We start from the raw sequence: 19,990 nt of genomic DNA, 5'->3' as shown, positions 1-19,990 counted from the left end.
GCGGTGTGGTGTGGTGCTTAAGCTGCAGTGTAAAAGGGGCTTTCCTTTAAGAGTGTAGAAGTTTAACCAAATGGACCCTTAACGGTCCATTTAGTACACTTGTACACTCTCAGAGTATTTTAGTTGTCGCCCTATATTCTGATAGCAATCTTTGCAAACAGAGTGTTTGTTCAGTAACAGGGGTTTCCCTGTGACTTGTCAAATATCACTTACACGTCCTTTAAAAGAACACTGGAGATTTTTACTGTGCTTTAGTTGGTTATCAGAAACGGGTGTCTCACCCCGTGTGTGTGTGTGTGTGTGTGTGTGGGGGGGGGGGGTTACCAGGCTAAATTCTCCTTAGTCATCAGCTGAAATTCATGTGATATGACCCTGAAACATTATGTTGCATTAGAGGTAGGTGTGGTAGGGTTGTCATGATCGTGATATTTAAGTTGATGATTAATTGTCACACAGATGATTGTGATTCATAATTTATTTGGCTCTTTTACATTGCACATTGGAACTTATAAACGAAAACTAGCTTTTAACCGCTTAAACAAAAATTGCTCAGGGCAGGTATAGCACACGCTTAAATATACAAAGAAATGACTGACAATGAGCAGTAGCAATAATCAAAATAAATAATGTACTATCCAGAACAGGCCATATTCTTGTCATCCACCACAACTACAGCCAATCATGTTCCTCTTTGGCCGGCTAGATTCATCCAGCTTTTTATATACAGATGAATGGAAAGGTTTCGAACTAGGGATGCACCGATATGAAGATTCTTGGCCGATACTGATACTTAAAATAACAATTTAGCCGATACTGATACCGATATTTGTTTATTTCGTTTTTGGTGTTATTATTTCTCCCTTTTGTGCCAGGTAAACAAATAAATCTTCATTATAAGAAATAACTCAGAATCTGCAGAAACACAACATAATTGCCCTGATGCAAGTAACATTAACGAGTGTCAACAAGCGTCAGCTGGACAGTGACACACACACCTCAGCTGTGCTGAACTGAAAGTGACTGGAGTTAGTTTTTAAAAAAAAACTTGATGATAATTACTGTGATTATGGTAACCTTACATTTCATATCACAAACACCATAGAGTAAAAACTCCTGTAACTTTTTTTTGTTGCCGATACCGATGTTGACCGATAACGGCAAATATCGTCCGATACCAATATGTAGCCGATATAGCGGTGCATCCCTATTTCTAATAGTTATGCAAAATAATTGCGATTAGCTGAAATAATTGTGATCAGGCGACTGAGCACTGAAAGACAACTTTTGGTGAAACCAAAACAAACTGTACTGAAATACATTTCACACATGTGTTTCATAGACATACAGTCAGTGCTTACGCCACTCCTCTCTCTCTTTAAACACGTTTAAAACACGTGTGATTCAAGATTCAGCCCATGCTTCTACCACAATGCCACTCTTGTGTTTTCTCGGGTCAATGCCATCGCTCAATGTCACCGGCAGACTAAACAAGAGGTGACATCAAAACTATGACTTCACGATCAGATTCAAACCCAACCGGTTCTACCAGGAGTCACTGACTCCCATGATGATGATGGGATCGTCATCATCATCTGGACTCCCCGCCGGGGGCTGAAACCCATCGAAGGGTGTCGAGTGTCTTCCTTCTCTTGGGCAACCCCTAACCCATTGTACGACCCACGCCGTGAGAAGAGTCACATTAGCATGACAACAGCCAGGCTAGTGAGGGGAGGATGTTATTGTCAGTGTGGTGAGATCAGTGAGGGTTTAGGCCCCACCCATATGATGTTACAATACAGGTAGCACACAGCCAGGTACATCATTCTGCTGTCATTTATACTGCTGCTGCTGCTACTGCTGCTTACACACACACAGAGAGAGAGAGAGAGAGAGACAGAGAGACTGCATGTGTTTCTGCTTGACTTTTTGGTGAGTTAGTTTTCGTTGTTGAATCTTTCTTCTGTACCGAGATCATACGAATGTTATCAGAGAGAGAGTGTTCGATGTAACTGTGTGCTATGTAATCAGTGGTGGAAAAAGTACTCACATTTTTTACTTAAGTAAAATTATCGATACTGCAATGTAGAAATGCTCTGTTACAAGTAAAAGTCCGGCAAAAGTATTGGTATCAAAATGTACTTAAAGTACCAAAAGGAAAAGTGCAGAATGTCCCATTTCACAATTTCAACATGTATTACAATCTTTTGAAAATAGCCGATCTACAAGCTCACAATGCGTCGCATCGCAACGCATTGTGAGCTTGTAGATTGGCTATTTTCAAATGGCCAAAATATATATAGGGCTGAAGTGGTTAATGTATGTTTTGTGATAATAATCTAAATCTTTAAAGTAACTAGTAACTAAAGCGGTGGAGTAAAAGTACAATATTTGCCTCTGAGATGTAGTGGAGTAGAAGTAAAAGTATTGAAAATGGGAAATACTCCAGTAAAGTAAAAATTCCTCAAAAGTGTACTTAAGTACAGTACTTGAGTAAATGTCCTTAGTTACTCTAAATGTTGTATTTTTGTGGAAAAAGATAACGCTAAATGATTGCTATTTTGATAGCAATCATTTGCAATAGAGTGTTTGTTCAGTTAACAGGGGGTTTCCGTCTCTCCAGCTAGTAAACAGAACTCATTTTCCAGTCAGGATGCCCAATGTTATCCAGTATAAGAGAGAACCCCACACACACACATTCAGCAATGATTTCTATCAGAATATAGAGGCATTTAACACAGAAATATCACGTACACGTCCTTTAAAAGAACACTGGAGATTTTGACTGTGCTTTAGTTGGTTATCAGAAACAGGCGTCTCACCCCTGTGTCTAATTGTATATCATTTCTGTAGATTCTCTAGAGATCTATTTACATAGCCCAAACATTACGTTTTGCTTGTTGACTGAATACCAGCCCCTCCCCCTCCCCCTCCCCCATCGCAAGCCATCTACATTAACACATTAAGACCGGGAAAAGCATCTGTCATTTTAGATTTTAACCACCTTAACCATTATTTTATACTTTGGCTATTCAAAAATAGCAGATCTACAAGCGCATAGCGTGGAACCGAGACTATGTGCTTGTAGATCTGCCATTTTTGAAAAATCTTCAAACTTTGTGCAAGTCTTTGAGTATATTTTTAAAGCGAACATTTGTAACTCAAATCTTTACTTCTGGGGGGGTCCCTGGAACAACATATTTCAAGATGAAGCAAAGATTTCAGTTATGAATGTTCGCTTTAAAAAAATACATATATATTCAAAGATTTGCACACATTTTCACGATTTTTCAAAAATAGCAGATCTACGAGCTCATAGCGCGGCACTCGGTAGATCTGCTATTTTTGAAAGGAATCTAAAATAGAATTTGAAAGGAATCTAAAATGACACAGATGCGTTCCCGGATTGAATGGGTTAATCCGCCCTAGCGTACACGCCAGTGATGTTGACCACATAATTCATGGCGCTTGCAAGTACCTTATTGACACTTAATCCACTGTTGAGTGAGGAGGGCTGAGCGTGAAGAGCTAAACAACACTAGATCTGACACAGGGAAGCCTGTCAGGACTCGTGGTGGATATGAACATTATGTGTGTATACTGTATATACAAACAACTCCTCCACCATTTAACGTTTCTGAGCTCAAATGTTGTGAAACGGATAAGGAACAACTTACATACTAGTCCAACAATATCAGTTGCCTTTTAAAAAACAATGATATGAAAATGAGAAATGTTCTCCATAACTGCTGAAAAATCAGCTGTGAGGGTATGAAGTATCATGACATGATGAGTGGAGGAAGTTGCTAGTTGTACATATGGTATAATATTGGCCTATACGATTGACTGATTGATTGACTGATCGATTGATTGATTTTTCCTTATTTAAGTGACATGCTTCCAAGGAAGCCCAGCCCATTATGGACTTACAGGACACTAACATAAACAGTGAACGGCTACATGACATAAACAATCACAAACAATGATCAATACTATTATAATACAACATAAAATACAACAAACCTCCTTAATTGGGCCTGTTAACTAACTCACACACAGCTTGACCGGAGATCTGAAATATCCCACTTGAAAAACTGATAGATTGTCTTCTATGAATGACCGTTGTAAAATTATCTAGCATTCAAAACAACGGTAACTGTTGGCTCGCCCCAAAACACGCTCGCCCCCATTTTTTTCCGCGGACCAGCGGTTCCTGTATTCTTGTATTTGTTTCACTGAGGATAAGGTTAGAAATAAGTTTAGGGTTAGACATAGTTTTACTGAGGTTAGGTTTAGTAACAACTTACAAGGTTATGTTTTGGCACCGTTTTACTGAGGTTACGTTTAGGAATACCAGGTGAATACCGCCGGATTTGCCCCGGGGCGACTGTGTTTTGGTATTCGAAACAACCTATATTTGGAATGCTTTGGAAGCCTCTACTGTTAATATGATATGAAATGTATATTGATGACATAAGTATCCTTGTATTTGTACTTGTACTGAGTTTCCATTCCTGACTCACTCCTTATCACAAAGCCATGTTTTCTGAATGCAGGGACAGATTTAGCTGTTCCTGCACCGATTTCCATGACAAATGTATTGTGTACGAGAATTGCCAGTGCTGTTATTCCGCATTATTTGAATTTCCAGCGTTTAAAAATATCTTTTGCCCTGTCCTTTTTAAAAGCCACTGAAAAACACCAATCAATAATGCTATGTTTTTGAAATTCAACGTGTGTTTACATGACCCGTGTCATTACTCCCAGCGCTAATAATAGCAGCGTTGCCCTGCTTGTGATGTTGTCACTGCTGATGGACTGTGTTTAACAGAGCTGGAGAGCTTTGCAGGCATTTCCCTATTTACTGTACTATAGCTCTCTGTGGTTCCCAAACCTTTTGCTCGTGAAAGGACCCAATCTAGTGTAAATAAATAGCGGCAATTTCTTTGGTGCTTTTTCTCCACAATTTAGTCATTTTTGCCAATTGATTCCTCCCCAGTCCCACACACATTTGTATGTTGTCACCACTGTTGTATCCTACTGACTCACCTGCCAGTGAGGAGACCCCACTGGGAGGAAGTAGAGCCTTCGTCCCACTCCTCCCGCCCAACACTCCCTGCTGACAGGTGCCTCCCCGTAGGAATACATGCAGAAACACCTCCCCCCCACCCCGGCTTCCCTCCCCCGAACACGTGCCGATTGTGTTTGTATTTGTATATAACTACTCTGCCTCAAGACAGCAAGACGTCCTTTATCTGTCTGTTTTAGAAAATCTTTTGAAATCATTATTAACACATTCCACGCCAGAGTTTAATATCATAATGTACTCACCAGTGCCAGCGATTTATTGTTGTTTTTTTGTTTTTTTTACGTCGCCACAGACCTCGCTAAATACCTTAAGATCGCGTGTTAAACTGTTTGTAGACACACAGGGTAGCTGTGTGAGTGGCCCAGAGAAGACCGTTTAAATCGACGATCGTCCATTTTGAAGTTGTCGCGGTTTATGTTAAATCAGCGAGGAGAAAAACAACGACCGAGATAATGGAGGATTAGGGGAAGATTTAGAGCGGAGGCGGGTGGGAACGAAAATCTCCGGATAAGGATATTTCCGTTTCCGGGTGTGCTACAATGAAATGTGTCACTGCGAGGGAGGCCTACAATGAAATGTGAACCTGCGAGGGGAAAAAAAAGAAAAAAGACCACTTCGCGTAGATCTACGCGACTGGCGCGCTGCGCAATTATTTAGGTTCGCGTAGATCTACGCGATTGGCACGCAATGTGTTAAAAACAAAATGTAGGAAACAAAAAAAAAAGGGGGATATTTACTCACAACACATAAAAGGGGGTCGGCGTTTATAGGCGTCAGCATTGAAACACTGCCTTAGCTCCTCTCCTTATTGAGCTGTTTATAGGCGTCAGCATTGTGTTTATTTGGAGCATTAAGTGGGTTAGTCTTTGGTAGAGCGTGGCCCAGGCTGAATGACTGGGCACTGTGTGCAACGCTGCGTGGATTACTGATTGTTGTCCCAGTGATGCACCTTTAATACTTAAGAACAGCTCCGCTAACAGTCTAGACTACTGTGGGATCCCCGGGGACTTAGACATTAAACCTGCTGGATCTGCTCTGCTTTATATGGGCTGTGCCGCTCACTGGCAGTGATGGAAAAACTCACATGATTTACTTAAGTAAAAGTATCAATACGGCAATGTACTCTGTTACAAGTAAAAGTCTGGAATTCAAAATTTACTTGAGTAAAAGTACTAAAGTATTGGCATCAAAATGTACTTATAAGTACCAAAAGTAAAAGTACTCATTATGCAAAATGTCCCATTACACAAGTGGAGTAGAAGTAAAAGTACTGACAATTGGAAATGCTCTAGTAAAGTACCTCAAAATTTTACTTAAGTACAGTACTTCAGTAAATGTACTTAGTTGGCCCGTTGTTGTGACCTCTCCTTAGCGATGATGAAGCGATCGATTCAAAACAAAAAGGCAAGTGTGAAAAAAAGCATAGGTTTCCTTTTTTTTAAAGAAGTGATAAAAAAAACATGACGTGTGTTCCCAGGGGCATTCCATACAGTGTGTTCCTAGGGGCATTCCATACAGTGTACACTATAATGCTGTGAACAGTTGTTCCTCCTCTGCTCTCTGAGGGAATAGAATTTCACTGCATCCTCCTTAAGGGTTAAAGAAAATCATGTCATAGTGATGGATGGCTGGCAGACTGACGGTCTCTCTCAGCTCTCGCCCTGTTGGACCAGCCGCTCGTTTATTTCCCTGCATGGCACCACAAGGCAATGTGGGAACGCAAATATATGCCTGATGGGTCCTCTCCTATGACTGCTGCCAGCCCCATGAGTTACCAGTTCCACTGTGTGTGTGTGTGTGTGTGTGTGTGTGTGTGTGTGTGTGTGTGTGTGTGTGTGTGTGTGTGTGTGTGTGTGTGTGTGTGTGTGTGTGTGTGTGTGTGTGTGTGTGTGTGTGTGTGTGTGTGTGTGTGTGTGTGTGTGTGATGGCCAAACGTCCCCAGAAGTATGATAACATTTTAGGAATAGACATCCTGGTCCTCATAAGATAACTGGTTGTTTTATGGTTAAAATGAAGCAATTAGGAAAAGCTTCAGGTTAGGATTAGAGGTTGGGGTTGGGAGTTTTGCCAGATTTAGACAGTGTGTGTGTGTGTGTGATGGTGTGTTTTCAGTCACTAAAACTGCCATCCAAAACATGTTGATGTCCTCACCAGTATAGTAATACCAACATGTGTGTGTGTCTGGTCATGTCAGAATGTTCCTAATCACAGTGGCTGTTGTTCTGCCTCTCAGTGTGTTATTTGAAGTAAAGCGTTAGATGACAGCCCTGCGCTATGTCGCCACTCAGCGCCACAGTGTCATTATGTTTAGGTTTATGTTTATTAAAGGATCCCCCATTAGAGACACATGAATGAGCCTGTAGTCTTCCTGTGGTCCTGAACAAAGCAAATACAATACAAATGTGCAACTAAAAAAATACAAATAAAAGTAAAAAAAAAAAAAGTTAAAAGTTAACGTTATAAAATCAAATCCAACTGTCCAGCCAAATTAAACAAATTACATACTTAAGTTACATGGCAAGATATCTCTTGATGTGTTTTTTTAAAGTAATTTTGTTATGGATTGTAGATAAGATGTATTTGGGCAGAGCATTCCAGTTCTATTGACCTAGTATTGTATATACAGTACCAGTGAGTTTTAGAAAATTTGTTTTGGTGCTATTTTTGTTGTTAACAGCTTTGCTTCTGTTCCTCCTGTTCTCCTTCAGCTCCTCTGACAGAGGAGGCGTCAGCGACTGCGAGCAGCCGAGAGGAGAAGAAGAAGAAGAACAGCTCTGCCCTCTGCCAGCGGAGCCAGTAGAGCATTTCCCACCGCCCATGACGGGACCCCCCAACCCCGACGGCAGCAGACCCCCGGCCACGTCTGTGTACCACAGACCCCCGTCTGTCTCCCACAGCCCCCCGACGGACCTCTCCGTCCCCTCCTCTGAGGCCCAGGCCCAGCAGCCCGGCCCCCCCGGGGGGAAGAAGAAGAAGAAGGCTCCCGTCCCGCTGCCCAAGCCGGACGACTCCTCCAAGCGTCCAGAGGTCGCCGCCGCCGCCGCCCCCTCCAACCCCCGGACCACCGATCCCCCCGCCATCGCCCCCCACCGCTCCTCTGTCAACGGAGGCTTTGGCTCCTCCCCCGGCCCCGCCCACTCTCCAGAGACAGCCGGAGGAGGTGGTGACAGGGGACACGGGGCGACCAATCCCCTGCCGGCCTCTCCTCCCACCGCTCCCCCCCGCTCCTCGTCCTCCCACGGACCTCCCGCTCTTCCTCCTCCTCCTCCTCCTCCTCCAGCGCTGGCCGCTATGGACGGGCATCGCTCTCCCTCGCCACAGTTCTCCCCACAGAGGCTCAGCGACAAGCCTCCTCTCTCCCTACAAGATGAATGCTGCAACAGGTCAGTGTGGCGCCTCCTCTCCTCCTCCTGACTCTCTTCCCCCAGTAACTACTAGAGTTATCAAATTCTGTCCGAACCCGACGAGACGTTTTCGGACCGGGCCCAAAATCTATGCTAATTAGTCGTGCCGGGCTGAGCCTTGAGTTCTGTGAAAAAAAATTAAATAAAGATGATATCAACTGCCCCTAGCGGCCTAACAGTAAGGCTGAGGGAAATGGCAGTGGATGTGTTGGATGCAGCTCAAAGTGAACTTTCCTCAGGTATCTAGTTTGTCGCCGTCCGACCTTCCTAGCCTTTGTTATTAAAGGAGCTACACCATGAATTTAAAAAAAATATTTGATATTTAATATCATATGGTGTATGTCCCTCAAACCTTTTTCAAAAGGTTTGAGCCTAAATCATCACTCAGATATACTCATCCCAAGTCAATTGTCTCTGGCTTATACAGCGCTTTCAGCTGCAATACCAAAACGTCCTCTTGGGCAGGGGGGGGCTACTGAGCAATTCTGTCTGTTAATACAAAAAAATATTTAAAAAAATTATTAAAAAAAAGAAAGAAAAAATGGGAAAATTCTGCATAAAAAGAAGCATCTAAGAAAAATACAAAATCGAAAAAAAAACACTTTGAACATTTTTGAACAATTCCACCAAGTGTTTGAGGTGCCTGTTTCACCCACTTCCGGGGGGCGGAGCCAAAATCCGAGCCCGAAGTATTTGTTCGTAGACCCCCACTTAGGGGGGGTAGAAAAAGTTTCGGAGCGATTCGGGCACTTTTCATTTAACATTGGGTTTGCCATCAATAATGTTTGTGACATCATAAACATTTCCATTCTGAGATCGCCTGTTCAGACACGCCCATTCTGGAAATCCATGAAATGAGAAGGAATGACTGAATTAAAAAAAAAAACATTTTTTGGGGTACAAGAGACACTGGGGACCCCAAAAAATACAAAAAAACAAGAAAAAAGTGATTTTCATGGTGTAGACCCTTTAAAGAAAAACGGACGACAATGGCCAAAACTCAATCGAAAATCGTTGAAAGTGGCCGTTTTCAAGATGTTTTGGCCATTAGATCTGGAACAGAGGGTCCAATCTGCTCAGTCCAAAGCTTGTTGGATGTGTGACTTTGAGGACATTAAGCACATAATGACACCTTTTTTGGGGGTTTTCGGGCCTAAAAGTGTGGTAATTGTTCCGGCCGGGCCCAGCTTCGGGCTGGCCCAGTAGGGCCCAGTTAGGGCTGGGCCTTAATTTTCAGGCCCGTTGAGAACTCTAGTAACTACTCTACATCTCCTCCTCCTGACTCTCTCCCCCTCAGTAACTACTTTACATCAAGACAGCATTCCTTTTATCTGTCTCAGCCAGAGTTTACACTTGGCTGCGTCCCTCTCGCACGGAAAGCAGCCGATCTACAAGCTCACAGAGCATCGCAGTCACGACGCTCTGTGAGCTTGTAGATCGGATGTTTTCGGGATGTTACGAGACGCCGGCACGCAACTAAGAATAAATCGGGCATAACGGCCCGTAGCTGCTGCTACTTGTTGCAACGCTTTTATGCTGCAACGGCATACAAAGGATCTTATTGAGTGAGTCTGCATGTGAGTGCTATCAGAGCCAGACTAAATTAACCCATTAAGACCGGGGACGCATCTGTGTCATTTTAGATTTCTTTGGCTATTCAAAAATAGCATATCTACAAGCTCATAGCTTGAGCTATGAGCTTGTAGATCTGCAATTTTAACCCCAATATTTGCTTCTGGGGGATTCTACAAATGTCTTCTAAATCCTAACAGTTTAAAAAAAAAATGTATGTTGCTATAATATCAGTGGTGCTGAAAATGTCAAGGACCCCCTAAATGATACATGTATTTGGCCGCGGACCCCCATCTCAAAATATGTTGTTCCAGGGACCCCCAGAAGCGAAGATTTGAGTTAAAAATGTTCGCTTAAAAAAATAAAAATAAAAATATATATATGTATATATATATATATATATATATATATATATATACATATATATATATATTCAAAGATTTGCACACATTTTCAAGATTTTTCAAAAATAGCAGATCTACAAGGTCATAGCACAGCACTCGGTGCCGTGCTATGAGCTTGTAGATCTGCTATTTTTGAATAGTAAAAGAAATGCAAAATGACACAGATGTGTTCCCGGTCTTAATGGGTTAGAGGGGATCTTATGGAGTTTTCTTGAAAAGGCTTTGCCGGCAATCTGGGAAAGTAAGCCTTTTTACTTTTTTTCTTCTTCTCCCCCTGCCCCTCGTCGCAAATTTCATCACTCCCCTCCCCCGCTCTATATAACGTAACGTTAAGAAGAAAAAAAATAGCCTCCTTATATTCATATATTCCTTGATTTGTAAATAATGGTTCTGGTCTGTAAAGGGAGGGCAGTGTTACAGCGGAGTGGAGAGAGAGAGAGAGAGGATGTTCCAGTGGAAAGGATGGCATGTCATATGACTTTTAATCAGAGTCTGTGTATGGTTTAGAATAACTGTTTCTTAACTGCTCTCATGGAAAGAGACTCGGCATGGAGGAAGGAGGAAGGGGGAATCTTCCCAGGATCTCTCGACCAGATCCATCGGTTACTCTCTTCTCTTGTGTGTCTTGACACTTTGTCCCCCCTCTCTCTCTCTCTCTCTCTCTCTCTCTCTCTCTCTCTCTCTCTCTCCATGGTCTACCTCTCTAGGATGGACAGTGTGATGGAGAACAACGACAACAACAACAGCAGCGCGGTGAGGAAAGTGCCCATCAAGATCGTCCACTCCGAGAGCGTGTCCGAGAAGGAGAGCCGGCAGTATCTGTTACACAGCAGCGACGACGGCGTGGTGGCCCCCCCGGCCATGGAATGCCAGCAGGGCGGCGTCCCCCCCAGCCCCGGGACGACGACAACGGCCCCCCCCAGGCTGGGCGGCTCCGCCGAGCAGCAGGACTACTCCGTCTTCTGTGCCTACACCCGGCAGAGGGACCACCCCCAGAGCGGGGACCCCCTCCTCCTCCCGCCGCCGGACGCCAACGGAGACCACGCCAACGACGGGTCTCTGGGTCTGGCGCTGTGCCAGGAGGACCAGAAGAGGGAGGAGCTGGTCAGAGACATCACGGGCAAGGACCCGTCCCTGGTCGACATCCTGGACCAGAGCAAGATGATGACCACCATGGACCTGATGGAGGGCATCTTCCCCGGGGGGCAGCAGCTGCTGGAGGAAGCCCACCATCATCAACTTCATAATCACCACCAGCGCCGCAAGGCGGCCCCCAAGCAGACCCCCGCTGAGGACAGGTCAGCCACGCCCTTATTCTCTACCTCCAAATAAATTAAATGATACTTGCGTGCCGAAAATTGCTGATCTACAAGCTCACAACATGTCTCCTTGCGTTGTTTTCGGTGTGCACATCTAAGTATAAATCCGGCTTTTTTGTGTTAAGTGTTAAATAGCTCTATATTCTGATAGTAATCATTGCTATAGTGTTCGTTCAGTAACAGGAGTTGAAGTGATGAAACAAATAAATGTGCAGACAAAATTGTAAACACTATAAAATGTGGATTGGATGAAATAGGTGACGCTCCTGAAAACGCATTTTCTGTTCACTAAAGAGCTGGAGAGACGGGGAGACCCCTGTTACTGAACAAACACTCTAGAGCTTAAAACCTTTTAACAAGAAATATCACTTTTGAAGCACCTTTATTCTGTGCAGTGCCCATTGTAAAAATGGACCCATGGGTCTGTGTTTAATCTGAGTTAAAACAACACCTGATCTTCAAAGTTGTACTAGTAGTTCTAGATGTTTGATGTTTTCTTCCTCATCTTGTTATTATTATTGTTATTAGCGTAATAATCTGATTTCTACAGCCAACTGCAACAAAGACACAGTGACTGACAACCCATTTTCATTCAGCTGGCTTACTTGTATGTTAGCTCAGCCACCTTGTGGCCGAACTATGAACTGCAAATGATTTCAACCTCATAGTGGTGGACAAAGTACTCAACCTCAGTACTTAAGTATAGATACCTCTGGTCAAATATTACTCAGTACTTAAGTATAGATACTCCTGGTCAAATATTACTCAGTGCTCAAGTATATATATAGATAGATTTACCCAAAATGATATGTATTTGGCTGCAGACCCCCCCCCCCATCGAAAAAATGTTTTAGTTATTTTGTTAGTAACCTTGGTGTGTGTGTTTGTTTGTGTGTGTGATCAGGGAGGACGACAGCGTGTCGGCGGCCATGGGCGTGGTGACCAGCTCTACCTACTACAGCACGTCGGCCCCGAAGGCCGAGATGCTCATCAAGATGAAGGACATGCAGCAGGAGGAAGAGGAGGAAGACTCTGAGGACGAGCTGGACGTCGACCTGGCCAACAAGAAGGTAAACATGAAGGAGAATGTCTGTCACAGTGGTTCTCAACCTGTGGGCTAGGGGCATTGCAAGTGAGCCCCCAACTTAATTGGCAAAAGCACTGTTTTTAACCCATTAACACATTGAATGCCAGAGGTTAATCTCATAATGTACTCACCAGTGCCAACGTTTTATTGTTGTTTTTTGTTTTTTTCACGTTCTGCTCTGCACTGTTTGTAAACATCGCGGCGATCTCCCTGCGTGTACCAGTCCAATCCACGTGTCAAACGGGGCATCCATGTTGTAGTTAGAACGGTTTAGGTTAAACAGTGATCAGCGAGGAGAAAAACTACAATCGAAGAAAATGGCGTTGCAGTGTGCGCTTTAGAATGGAGTCCTATGGGATCGGCAAAACGGGATCCGGAATAATTCCATTTCCGGTGGTGTTACAATGAAATGTGCGGTACTAGAAAAAAAATTTTTTCGAAAAAAAGGAAAAAGCACCACAGCCCGTAGGCTACGGGATCGGCGCTGTACAGTTGGATTTATCGGCCCGTAGGCTACGGGCCCGGCGGTGAGAGTGTTAAGACCGGGAACGCATCTCTGTCATTTTATTTTTCTTTGTCTATTTAAAAATATAGCCAAAGAAACCTTAAAATGACACAAGATGTGTTTCCGGATTGAATGGGTCAAACAACTGCTGCTGTCACCTTTTGAAACACTCACATTGCAGACATTGCATCATGCTACACACAGTTTAGTTTTGTCCTGGAGCTTGTTGCTCCACCCAGCTGACATGATGACAGCAGGGAGGAGCTCTCTGTCACGTGGCCACTGTTTTGATCATGTGACACACATGCTGCTAATACTATACGTCCCTTTTTTTAAGGCATGTCATTTAACATGTGTCTTTAAGCATGTTCTAATGTTTCAGGTCAACGCTCAACGTTGTGAGCCATTTCTGACTGTGAGACAATTTCTCCTACCAAAAAGTTCCGGTAGGAAACACAAAGAGTCTCCTTTGTATCTCCTACCGGAACCGCTGCCTATCAAATTATTGGCTTAGGAATGCGAGAAAAACAAAAAAATATCCATGAATTCAAGTCTCCATGGCGTGACTAATAGATAGGAAAAAAGCAGTATTTGGGGTGAACTATCCCTTTAAGTACATTTTGATGCCAATATTTTTGTGGTAAAAGCCAGTACATTTTTAATTCCGGACGTTTACTTACTTGGCCCTCGTCTGAAATCTTATTCAAATGCTGCAATTAAGACTGTGTTGTCTTTGTGTTGTTTTTTGTCTGACGCGCAGCAAGAGCTGATGGACAGCCTGAGCAGGAAGCTGCAGGTCCTCCGCGAGGCCAGGGAGAGCCTCCAGGAGGACATCCTGGACAACAAGGCCCTGGGCGACGAGGTGGAGGCCACGGTGCAGGCGCTCTGCAAGCCCAACGAGCTGGACAAGTTCCGCATGTTCGTGGGCGACCTGGACAAGGTGGTGAGCCTGCTGCTGTCGCTGTCGGGGAGGCTGGCCCGCGTGGAGAACGCCCTCAACAGCCCCGACGAGGACACCACGCCCGAGGAGAGGGTGAGGCTTGTTTTTTAACACAAATCCTAACTTATTCCCTGGCGCACAACATTCCGATGGGGGTCTGCGGCCAACAGTGTTGATTTCGTCGACTAAAACCATGATGAAAAATGTTCGTCGACTACCTTTTTTCACTGAAAACTAAATAAAAACTGAATAGAAACTAAGCTACGACGACTAGAACTAAGACTAAATATACTGACAATTTCGTCAACAAATAAAAACTAGACTAAAATGTTAGTGAGGGACTAGTGGAGAAGAGATCCAGTAGAGCTAAAAGACAAGTTATTTTATGTTTGGTTGCGCTCGGGTGTTGCGCTCTGAAAATAGCAGATCTACAAGCTCACTGCGACGCGTTGTGAGCTTGTAGATCGGCTATTTTCAGCATGCAACCAAGTGTATGCTGGTTCAAAAGACTAAAACTAAATCAAAATTTGCTGTCAAAATCAACACTGGTGGCCAATTGCATATTAATTTAAGGGTCCTTGACATGAAAATGTTTGAGAACCACTTGGCGTAGGAAGTTAATGAAAGGTTTTGAACACCTCTGTGTAGAAAGAACCAAGAGGCATTTTCCAGCATTGTGCTCTTTGTCTCAGTTAGTTTGGGAATGTTTTAAGCCTTTATTTGACAGTGACAGTTTAGGGAGAGAGGAAATGTGGAGAGAGAGTAGGGGAATATATAACGGGTATAATGGTCTGGCCAGCCGGGAATCGAACCGGGGACTGGCTGATCAGGGTCCATTTGGCATGCCCTCTTACCACTTGGCTGTCGGGTTGCCCCCAGCCCTCTGTCTCAATTAGGGTCAGGCACTATCGACAAAATCACATACAATATTTTTGACCAAACACCTCTATTGTGATGATATAGTGAGGATGACTATTGGTGCTTTCATAAATATTTACACAATGAGACTTTTGATAAAAATCAGCATCAGTAATGCCTAAATAATAACTGTGTAAAGGCAATTACTTTAATAGAACAGCAAGAAAAGTCAATTAAGTTACAGAAAATTACATTACTGTAATGCAGCCTTAAATCAGTTTTTTTTGACAACCTGTGCAGAATGTCAGTGTGCACTCCCAATCAGGAGCAAGGATTCTACACACAGGGTGTCAAAAAACCTGATTTAAACAGATTGATTTTCACCATGGAATATCATTTTATCAGCCTGTTTTTACTGCAGACATCCATAAGAGACATGTCGTTTCCTTAATATACGACGTAATAAAAATACAACTTTATACAATATACAATTCAATAAATAAAACTTTTCGCACGGCACCCCCAAGCTGCAACGATGGAAGAGGGTCACAGATGGCGGCTAGAACGGGAGCAGATTATTTTGCGATTATTACAATGTAACTTCATTTTGGAGGGTCAATAGGCTCTATGCACAGCAGCCATATTATCACTTCCTTCACAGGTGTTACCAATGATACTAATGAAGGCTCTGTTCCATTTAGAGTAGCACAGTGGTTCTCAGACTTTTTCATTTTCACGACCACCATAACTCTGAGAGTGTACAAATGGAACCAAATGGACCCTTACGGGTCCATTTGGTTCCATTTGTACACTCTCAGAGTTACACACCCACAAGAGGCCATTTGGAACCCCCTCAAGGAACCATGAGGGTCCCTGAACCCCAATTTTAGACCCACTGGTGTAGTGTTTCCAGTGAGCCAACATGCACAACATCAGCATTCTGACTCTGTTTGACCAGAATGGAACAGAGCCTTCATTAGTATCATTGGCAACACCAGTGAATTTCTTCACAATATGGCTGCTGTGCATAGAGCCTATAGGGTCCTTGGTTGTTTGAAATATGCTAGTGGTTGAAAAGAGGTTTGAGAACCACAGATCTAACGCTTGTTGTCTCATGTCTCGCAGCGCACGCTGACGGAGAAGCGGAAGCTGCTGATCCGGCAGCACGAGGACGCCAAGGAGCTGAAGGACAACCTGGACCGGCGGGAGGGCGTGGTCTACGACATCGTGGCCTCCTACCTGGACGAGGACGGCCTGGCCGACTACCAGCACTTTGTCAAGATGAAGTCGGCGCTCATCATCGAGCAGCGCAAGCTGGAGGACAAGATCAAACTGGGAGACGAGCAGCTCAAGTGTCTGATGGACAGTCTGCCCCTGGAGCAGAGACTGTCCCTCTGAGTCTGTCCCCCCTGTGGAGCAGAGACTGTCCCTGTGACAGGGACAGTCTGTCCCCCCTGTGGAGCAGAGACTGTCCCTGTGACAGGGACAGTCTGTCCCCCCTGTGGAGCAGAGACTGTCCCTGTGACAGGGACAGTCTGTCCCCCCCTGTGGAGCAGAGACTGTCCCTGTGATAGGGACAGTCTGTAGGAGCAGAGACTGTCCCTGTAGAGGAGGGACCCGTACATGAAGAGTGGGCACCCAGTACATAGTGGGACCCAGGAGAAAAGTGGGTGCTAAAATAGACTGGCACTTGGGAAGGACTGGGTACATGAAGTCTTAGGGTCGTTTCAGACGGGGAGAGGCTGACGCGCCTATGTAATTCATTTTCAATGAGAGGGCGGGCGATTATTTGGGACGCACGGAGAAGTTGAAGGACGCCGAGGCGAGCGGGCGCGATCCCGTGAAATTGTCGCGCTCGTGCTCGTCTGTGCACACGCCTGTGGGCGGCAAGAGCTGGATTGTGGTGAGCTTTTCCCCCCAAAAAAAGGTCCTCCGTGAGGACAAAACAACAATGATCCCGGCGCGATCCCCGCTGATCCGAGCGAGAACGCCCGCCGTCCGCCGCTCCCCGTCTGAAATGACCCTAAAGCATTTAAGCGTAAGACTTACGTTTATTTGATTAAACGCTTAAACCTTCTATTCTTATTCAAACGGACCGGAGTTGCAATTGTACATGGACTGCTTTTTTCAATCAAGAAAAAGAAATGGCTCGCAACTCACTTTGTTCAGCAAAACCGCAGCAAAGCAGCTTTGACTGCTTTTTTCCCCCATCTACACCAAATCTCTTCACCAAAAATAGCCGATCTACAAGCTCACAACACGGATCGGCTGTACAATATGCTCCAGATGACCAGTATTCCCAAGTAGAGCCCCCCCCCCCCCTCCCCAAAGAAAAAAATCCTCGACAAATTCTCTGAAGTGCCCAGTGTTCCGTGGAAGTAAAAAAAAAAGTACCCAGTTTTCTCAAGTGCCCACTCTTCTGAACACTGAGGCAGCACCGCAGTGACCGCCGTTATTCTGATAACAACCCACCAGTCTGACCGCCTAGCTGCACCGCACCGCACCGTTGTGGCCAGCGGAGGGAGACAGAGACTAGCAGCAGAACTAAAGCGAGACACTTTTTCTTTTTGGAAGGATGTTGGATTGTAATTCTGTGACTTTTGACTTGGTCAGACTCATCTGACTGTGGTGACACCGCTGTGTTCACCATCAATGGACAGAGGACCCCTAAACCCCTAAATCAGTGGTTGTCAAACTTTTTAATTTCAAGGAGAACCCCCAGTTTTTATATGCATATAAAAAAAAACGTTTGATACCATTTTCTATCTCTACTGTCAAATCCTAACTCTGAGAGTGTACAAATGGAACCAAATGGACCCTTGCGGGTCCATTTGGTTCCATTTGTACACTCTCAGAGTTACAGAACCGTAACTCCCCAAGGACCGCTGGGGCCCCCGGACCCCACTTTTTTAGAACCACTGCCCTGAGTGACTTCCTTTTGACCCGGTGCAGTTTGCCCTGGCGACAGCCTCTGTATGTATGACATGTTAAAGAATAATTCATTTTTTCTTCTCTTTTTTTAGTAATTTATTATAGTGTTTTTTGAATCTGTACAGAGCGGGGACAGTATTTGATCCACAACTGATTTTTAGCATCCGTTTTAAACTGATATATGTGTGTGTGTATATATAGTCAACAATGGGCATCTGTCAACACTTATATCCATATTGCAAAATGTAATTCTTTCTTTCTGAATTGATATTCCTTCTCAGTCCAGCATAATCGATAATTCAAATGAACCGGCCTAATATTTCATTGAATTACGTTTTTTTATGCACATTTAATAATAGCAGCCGTTTTCCCTTTTTTGCAGGGCTTTTTTTCTGACGAGCATTATGCATTAACCACTTCCTTCCAACTCGGCATATTTTAGAAAAATTGCGAAAATAGCTGATCTACAAGCTCACAATGCGTTGCATATTTTCCAAAGTATATAAGGCTTAAAGAGGCAGTTCACCCACAAAGTGACTTTTTTCTTTAGATTACTCACCCCATTACTCACCCCGTGAAGCTTTGAAGTCAATTGTTTTTGTCGCATTCCTGATCCAATATTCCAATCTGTGATTAACTGTAAGTAAATAGGAGGCCAAGACAAAACTGTATAAAACATCATTTATAAACTACCGTAATACGGCGTAATCCAAGGAGGCCTGCACTTATAACTGAATGTTTTAACCTATTAAGACCTGAGGCCGATTCTAAAAATGTTTTCTAGTTTTTTTAAAAACATATAAGAAATCACAATATAAGAAATATCTCAAAATATTTTGTTCCAGGGACCCCTAGAGGCAAAGATTTAAGTTACAAATTATCACTTTAAAATCACTTTAAAAAAAAACTTTTTATATGTTTTTTGCACACATTTTCACGATTTGTCAAAAATAGCAGATCTACAAGCTTGTTTTGTATATCTGCTATTTTTTAATAGCTAAAGAAATCTTGACACAGATGCGTTCTCGGTCTTAATGGGTTAAATATAGTTTTGCTCTTGTTAAGCTTGGCCTCCTGTTTACTTCAGTTCATCAAATATTAGAAATATCCACGAATTCAAGGCTTTATGGGGTGGGGGAGTAATTGATAGGAAAATAGGTGATTTTTGGGGATGAGCAACATCTTTACGTGGTTGAAATTGGGACTAGTGCAGCGTCTTTCAATAAAACTGTGGAACACATAACTGATCGTATCAAAGAAAATCTTGCTCTGCTTTGATTTTTGAGAGAACTAGCACTTCAAATCCCATGATCCTCTCCCCCCAAGGGGGCACGCACACCGACACACACACACACACACACACACACACCATGTGGCGTTTTAATTCAGCGCTGTTATGCACATGCGAGCCAGACGGACCGCCCGGCGCGCGCAAAGACAAACAAAAGACTTCCCTTCACATGTTTTATGTCGACGGTGATAACAGGCCGTGCGCATAAACTAGGCGGGAGTACTGCTGCGTATTACATGAAACTATGTTTTACCTCTAGAAGGCTACGCTGTCCGTATATTGTTACTGGACGGTGTTTATGTTGCATGATGGTTTCAATGAATCCTCCGCTCTGTGAAAGGGGCCTACTTAAAAGCACCTGCTTCTCAAATTATATCTGTGTCAGCTGCTGCGTTTTCCTTAAATGTTACCTTTTCCAAGACTTTTCTTTAACATTCCAGCTTGTTCGTACCTAAACTACACACCTACTTTCCGCAGGCAAAAATAAATCAATAAATATCGACCCACTCTGGTTTATCAAATGAGTATGTTTTTAGTTTTTTTTTCAAGACTTTGGCAGTTGAACGAGTTTCAAGGGTGTTTGTTCCGAGGAT

The 19,990-nt window shown here is 43.7% G+C and overlaps 1 protein-coding gene across 4 annotated transcripts in view; it reads left to right on the top strand.

The window, feature by feature from the left end:
- The window catches only part of shroom2a (shroom family member 2a), a 93,489-nt gene extending 76,005 nt beyond the window's left edge, over positions 1-17,484 (top strand). For 3 of the 4 annotated variants that reach the window (XM_080431500.1, XM_080431498.1, XM_080431499.1), the window contains exons 8-12: positions 7,795-8,469; positions 11,174-11,764; positions 12,690-12,855; positions 14,138-14,410; positions 16,301-16,647. In XM_080431500.1, coding sequence (XP_080287626.1) covers positions 7,795-8,469; positions 11,174-11,764; positions 12,690-12,855; positions 14,138-14,410; positions 16,301-16,573 — 1,978 coding nt within the window. In that variant the 3' untranslated portion in view covers positions 16,574-16,647. Of the gene's footprint in view, positions 1-7,794; positions 8,470-11,173; positions 11,765-12,689; positions 12,856-14,137; positions 14,411-16,300; positions 16,648-16,762 lie in introns of those variants that run through there. The other variant, XR_013933347.1, reaches the window with a different exon arrangement.
- The last annotated feature ends 2,506 nt before the right edge of the window (positions 17,485-19,990 follow it).

This window comes from Gymnoscopelus braueri, assembly GCF_963280865.1.
Source record: "Gymnoscopelus braueri genome assembly, chromosome: 6".
In the NCBI taxonomy this organism is placed as follows: Eukaryota; Metazoa; Chordata; class Actinopteri; order Myctophiformes; family Myctophidae; genus Gymnoscopelus; species Gymnoscopelus braueri.
Note: the sequence above shows the minus strand (reverse complement) of the source record. Positions and strands in the feature narration are given on the sequence as shown.